The 6,690-nt window shown below is 38.9% G+C and overlaps 1 protein-coding gene and 1 non-coding gene across 2 annotated transcripts; both read left to right on the plus strand.

Annotated features, from left to right (window-relative positions):
- The first annotated feature begins 8 nt into the window (after positions 1–8).
- Positions 9–6,379, plus strand: LOC147151372 (transmembrane protein 179). The gene is made up of 4 exons (XM_086023432.1): positions 9–2,070; positions 3,039–3,176; positions 3,258–3,336; positions 4,359–6,379. The coding sequence occupies exons 1-4, from the start codon at positions 1,736–1,738 to the stop codon at positions 4,542–4,544; spliced, it is 738 nt and encodes a 245-aa protein (XP_085879558.1). The 5' UTR covers positions 9–1,735; the 3' UTR covers positions 4,545–6,379.
- Positions 40–112, plus strand: trnaf-gaa (transfer RNA phenylalanine (anticodon GAA)). The gene has a single exon. It is a non-coding gene; the product is annotated as a tRNA-Phe (tRNA).
- Positions 6,380–6,690: the final 311 nt, after the last annotated feature.

A 6,690-nucleotide genomic window follows, 5' to 3' on the forward strand; every position in this document is an offset into this window, starting at 1 on the left:
CTTTTATAAATACAAAAGGAAAACAGCAACTCCTTCACCGCCGAAATAGCTCAGTTGGGAGAGCGTTAGACTGAAGATCTAAAGGTCCCTGGTTCGATCCCGGGTTTCGGCATTTTGATGAGCTACAAACAGTATTGTTTTCCTTATTGATGATTTCGTTGTTTTGTTGTTTTCATTCGGCAGACGTCCGTTATTCATTCCATCGTTTATATAACATTACCTTGTTGTTGTTGTTGATGATGATGTTGTTGTTAATGTTATTATTGTCTATCTATCTATCTATCTATCTATCTATCTATCTATCTATCTATCTATCTATCTATCTATCTATCTATCTATCCTGTAATCGTGGGCTGATTTTTTTTTCTAAACTTCATCCCCCGTGCCACACTAAAGATCAATCAATAATTTTAATACAATACAATACTATCTCAGTGCTGTTGTGCATGGTTCCGCGTCTTGCATAACAAAGAGAAAACATCCGTGAAATCAATTTACAGTAAATGATTTCTATGTTTAATTAAAAGACTGTGGCAGTAGAAAGGAGAGCATACTGCTGACTGTCCTCTAGATATCACAATGACGTCAGAGTGTATACGTCATTGCTGGTGGAACCAATCTCAAAGATCGTTTGTATTAGGGTAGATGAGCCACACAAAATAAAAATGGGGAAATATAGGTCATGTACAGACACGCTGGGGTAGAAATACGATTCATTCAAGAATTACTAAAATAACATGGACTACACTGACAACATTTAAAACGCAATTACAAACAAAATATTTAAGGACATTTAAAACATAGGAAATAAATAAACTAAAAGAAGTACATTTTTAAGTGCTTAAAAGACCTTAATCAAAGGTAAGGGGGAGAAACGTTTTAACCTGGATTTAAAAGCATTTATATTTGGGGCCACTTCACCATGTTTGCTTTGAACTCTGGGCTCCACAAATTGACTGGAATTTGCAGACCTCAGAGCCCTACTGGGTTTATATTAGTGTTGTTCCGATACCGATACTGGTATTAATGGTGTAACGCGTCTTTCATGAAACGGTTTGTGTCCAGATAAACTCGTCTTTATGACCCGTCGAAGCTTTTCGAACTTCACAACCAACTAACTAACTAACCTGGTAACCCATTCATTTGTTGATAGCTTTTAGTCAGTATGGGTGATTTTTATCCCTTGTTGGATCAAAATCTGGACCCAGTGTGCTCGGTCAAATCCTAAATCCAATATGGTCGGAATAAATTAACCCAGCATTTGGACCCAGCAGCTGGGTTAGCAATTTCACTCACTTTGGGTTACTTAACTTTCAACCCAGTAGTTGTAAGAGTGCACGCTGCTTTAATTTAATGCTGGTCATGATAGTGGGGCGTTAAGTATTTTTTAGGTGCTACTTGGTGTTAAAAGGTTTAAAATGGCGATGGTGGTGAATTAAGTCTACTGGGAAATACTGTTTGATATACAGTATTTCCCAATATATCGGTTTAAATGGATCCGAGTGAGACCTCTGCAATTGTTGATGATGCCTCTGTACGTTGTAGTTGCGTAACAGTTGAAACTAATGAGCTGAGTTGAGTTGAGTGCACATCGTCGGGTCTCCGCCCTTGCTCCGAAACTAATCACCAAGCGTCCCGACTCTTAAGGCATTTCCAAACTATTTGCATCGCGATGTGCTGACTTTTCCTCACCGCATTTCGCTTTCCAACTAGCCGTTTTCCCTCCCCATCGGACATGGAGCTGGACCGGCGGCTGTTGCTGGCTCACTGCGCCGCTCACGCCCTCTCCATGGCGGCGGGCTTGCTGGTGGTCGTCCCGATGGCTCTCAACGGCTCCGCTTTCAAAGGCCGCTGCGCGCTCTTCTCCAGCGGCTACTGGAGGACCGAAGAGCCGGGCCCGGAGACGGAGCCTGGCGAGCGGGAGGCAGGGGGCGTCGCCCGCCTGGTGGTGCAGCAGTGGGGCCCGCCGGCTGCCTGCCAGTTCGCTACCTTCGTGGGGATTTTTACGGTGTTGTACGGGGCCGCGCAAGGCTGGAGGTGCCTCTTCTACCTCCACGGACGACACGATGAGTGAGTGGACGCGCCACGTAAATAAACAATATGCGTTTGCAAGCGATAAGATTACTGAAGATGGCACACTTTAGTGACCCAGTGCCAGTGTTGAGGAAGTTAACTCAGCTTCACCAAACCTGCTTGTATTGCTTTTGTAATGTACTACTCAACATGTATTTCGAGTGCCCCAGATTTGAAGATCAAATGTATTTTCACCCGCCAAGGCAGCACTTTATGTTATTAAGATATAGTCTTTTTCAAGAAATACATAGTCGTGTTTTTCAAGAAAACAGTCTCAAACTTCATAAGATCAAATGAGTTATTAATGGGATTTCAAAAAACGGAGTCTTATGAAAATAGGTTCAAGGTGAAATGGTAAAATTATGATAATAAAGTCAAAAGTTCAGGCAAAAGTCATATATTTTAACTAAAACTTTATTGCGTAATATGTTATGGCTTTGTTCGCATATATATATATATATATATATATATATATATATATATATATATATATATATATATATATACACATTCATTCATGCAAGGATGTCAGATTTGTGTGATATGTCACATAATATGTTAAATTGGAACAAAGCTAAGGTGGAAGGAATAAAAATTTTCTTCACTTTTGTTTTATCTCCATTTTAAAAAAATAACATGACATAAAGATTATTTTTGCGCGCAGCCGTCAATACAGGGACCCCAGTCTGAGAGCCACTTGCGGATCCGTGCATGTGTTGCATTCAGCAGACACATCACCATACATAAAAAAACATTATCCTCATGCTGACATTTCCAAGAAGTCTGGCTGATGAAAGCGGTGGATGAGTAGGCACTCCAGAGATGCAATTACTAGTATGCAGGCATTAAAAATTCAATTTACCATATGTCTCCTTGAAATTGGTAGGAAATAACTTGGTAAATATTTATCTACTCAAAGTGCACTGATGTATTAGGAAATTTTCTTGTGCATGTTTCTTGCACAGCACTTTGTTTTCATCATTCCTGACGGTGCTGCTGAGTGCGTGTATGCTGTTCCTGTCGGGCGGCGCCAGCGTAATCTTGTCCCTGGGCCTCGCCTCCTGGTGTGACACGGTTACTAACAACAACACGCAATCCTTTAGGTGGGTCGAACACTCTGGCCTTTTATTACTGCTGTTGTTATCCGCTAAAATGGAAATCTATTTTCATTTGTTGATGTCCAGTTGTGCGGCGTCCCAGGCGGTTCTGCTATATCTGGACGTGGACACATCGTCCTTCTATACAGAACTCAGTCTGGCGCAGGTAAGGGCGCTCACTGATGCAAAATGGTGGACCACAGTGGAGCATTTTACTGCTAAAGACGGGCGCTACAAAGATTATTACATTTGGATTCATTGTTTTTTATCAATTGGAGTAATTAATTAATTTTTATCAACAGGGATGGGCGGGGTAAGCATTTGATGCTGCTCTGCTGTGAATTTCAAAATTGCAAACAACTGAGCTGATGCACAACCACCAGTAGATGACATTGATGCCCCATACAATACAATACAATACAATACAATTTTATTTATATAGCGCATTTCACAACATCAACAGCTGTAACAAAGCACTTTACATACAACAACAAAATAGTAATAATACAGCAAGTCACTTGGGACTTGCTTGAAACGTCAAGGTTAAGAGTTGAAACTTGTTTATGAACTGCACCGTCTTACCACCTTAATTCCTCCTCTGCACTAAATGCTGCCCGTGGCGGCTGGTCAATAGAGCAGAACTGAGTCATCACATTACCTTCAATAACACAAATATTACTACAAAAATAAAATGAAAATATTTTGTAATCCATTTTTAGATGAGCAATATTTTTAATAGCTGATCACTATTTAAGGTAAATACCACAAAACAGCAAATATGACTGAAATGTTTGTAAAATATTTCTCTGTTAGTATGAATCAGACATTTTATTAAATTACTGAAGTCAAACTGTTTAATGATGTCTGCATGCTCGATTACTTGTCACTGTGTAAGTGATTTTTAAGTCATAATACAGAAAATGCATGGATGGATGGATCGATAATTATTACTACTAAACCCCACTAAAGAAAACTCAACCAGCCGGGCAACCCAACTCAAGCAAGTTGGCGAAATAATCCTAACCCAGCTATTTATCGGAATGATATATGTATTCTGATATTGATATTGTATTGTATTCTAAGATCTGTCCTAGATTTCTCCAAAATTGCCTACTTTTTCCTCATTAATCCACGAATGACTCATACTGGATTACCCCATATTTGAGCCAGTCTTGTCTCTGTGCTCAGGCTTCGCTGTGGTTTGTGACGCTGCTGTGGTTGCTCCAGTCCACCCTGGCCTTCATGCGACTGTACCATTCACACAACGGGCCGTGCCTCCTGCGGGAAAAGGAGCTGCTTCTGATGGACGCCCCGTCCGAAGGCTCTCCCTCGACCCCCCCGTATTGCCCAGAAACCCCCACCATCATGGTCTGACACCGCAAGGAGCCCTTAAAGGAAGCTGACAGGTTTATTTTTATTTTGTATGTATGATGTGTGAACACACCCATGAAATTGCATCTTAAGGTCCGGTTTGTTTCAATGTACAATAATGTACGGTTACATTAGTGTAGCTCTGCATGGATTTGCAGAATCATTTATCTGTGGAGCATTGTAGCATCAGCATGGCACCAACCACTTACTAGCCCAGAAAAACTACAGTACTGTCTTATGGTTTACTATTATTTCCTTTTTTAATGCTATACAATGCATGTGCAGTATGTAAAATAAACGAAATGTGTAATTCATTATAAAACATAACAAATGACATGGCAATCTAAATGGACAGAAATGCTCAAATTCCTTTTGGTTGCCACGTATTTGCCTGGCCACTTGTTGCAAAGCAGATTTTGGAAAAGGTGTAATTAAACAAATGAAAAACGGCACCACAGGCTGGATCTAGGGTCACATTGTTTCCTGATTGGAATTAATGAGAATATAATATATTGTGAATGTCCAACAAAAAGCACAGATATCCAAATTTCACAGTATTTTAGATTCATCACAAACAAAATATGTTTGGCTTTTTTTCCTGATAAAGAATTTAAAAAAGCATACCCCAACATTTTAAACATTTGTTGGACAGAAACAATATGTTTTAAGGCCAGGTGTTGCACACATTAATTTTGTAATTGAATCATTGTGATGTATTCAATGTAAAAACATGTATTTAAAAGACTGAAAAATAGCAAGATCTAAAGAGGCAGTGTGATACCCGCCCCAAATGCTGGTGCCACTCATCAATTATATTTTTATATAAACCAAATTTCAAGTTTTTATTCATCTCAAATTATTGTTGTTGTTCACATTTAACAAAAACACATGAACTACAAATACATGCTTTGTTGGTGGGCAGTGACAATGTTTTAAAACTTATTAGCACACATTTTTTTAGTCACATGCTAGAGTCACGATTCTATCTATTCTATAATTAGTGAAAACAACAGTCATAAACTCCCACAGTTTAAGCAGTTGTATTAAATATCATCAATAATGCCAAGAGTGTTTTATTGTTTACTTATCCTTTGAATGTGTATATCATTATCATTGCATCAATGACACCACTAGCCAGAGGATGATGATGACACCACTAGCCAGAGGATGATGATGATGATGATGATGATGATGATGATGATGATCCTATCATATGTCTCCATTGTATGTAATGTGCATGTTTGTTTACTGAACAGTCTGAACTTTTTTATCTCCTGGTCAGGAGAAATTGTGTGGTTTGACGTCGGAGTGTTCAGATGTAGCACTGAGATGCTTTTATAGTGGAGCATGTGACGTAGTGAGAGTGACTGAGTCACCATGTACAGTGAAACAGCCTCACTGTGTGAGCATGAAGCCTCTCCCCTTAGCCTCATCTATGTTTCATCATGTGATCCAAAAAAAAAAGCACAACTGTCCATGTCTCTGCTGGCGAAGATTTTTTTTTATTATGATGCTGTCAGTGTGGACATGGCCACTGTAAATTATGTCACAGATCAAACTGTCCATGTTTGAAGTTTGTGTGGAACCCAAATGGGTCTGCGGAGGTACCAATTTTGTTGAGAAACAAATGATATAAAATTGAACCTGTTGTGATGATACAGAGACAGCGGAGTGAGAAATTTGAAGGAAGCGATGAATGGCAGTTAGTCACTTTTTGTACTTTGTAACTTGGTAAATGATAACTACACGTGGTTTCTACCTCTTGTACTTGTTTGTGTTCCATTATGTTCCAGTTTTTGCAATGTTCTTGTTAAATAAAGAGCTTATTTTCAAAGAAACATGTCTGGACTTGATTTATAGAGAAAATTAAGCTGACATTAAGTTGACATCTTGTCATTTGTCATTTATTTGAGGATTTTGCTGCTTAACTCATATTCCACAAACGAAATATTAATGATAATGCCATATTTAGACTAGTGAGTAGTGAAGGCGTATAGAATATATGATTGCAAATAATTTTGGGGGGTTGACCTCCGTTTTAAGTGAAGAATCAGTCAAAAACAGCACAGAGAACAACGTCAGAGTAAGCATACAACAAAAAAATGAATATAAAAATATCCCATACGGTGTTTTTTTCAGCTTTAAAATT

The sequence above is a fragment of the Filicampus tigris genome, chromosome 2 (assembly GCF_054856515.1).
Source record: "Filicampus tigris isolate MCC_2025a chromosome 2, RoL_Ftig_1.0, whole genome shotgun sequence".
Lineage (NCBI taxonomy): Eukaryota > Metazoa > Chordata > Actinopteri > Syngnathiformes > Syngnathidae > Filicampus > Filicampus tigris.

Bases quoted from the DNA above. Each gene is read 5' to 3' on its own strand.
- LOC147151372 (XM_086023432.1), top strand. From the start codon at position 1,736: ATGGAGCTGGACCGGCGGCTGTTGCTGGCTCACTGCGCCGCTCACGCC. The intron at 3,177-3,257 runs GTGGGTCGAACA...GTTGATGTCCAG, and splicing joins AACAACACGCAATCCTTTAG to TTGTGCGGCGTCCCAGGCGG. The intron at 3,337-4,358 runs GTAAGGGCGCTC...CTCTGTGCTCAG, and splicing joins CAGAACTCAGTCTGGCGCAG to GCTTCGCTGTGGTTTGTGAC.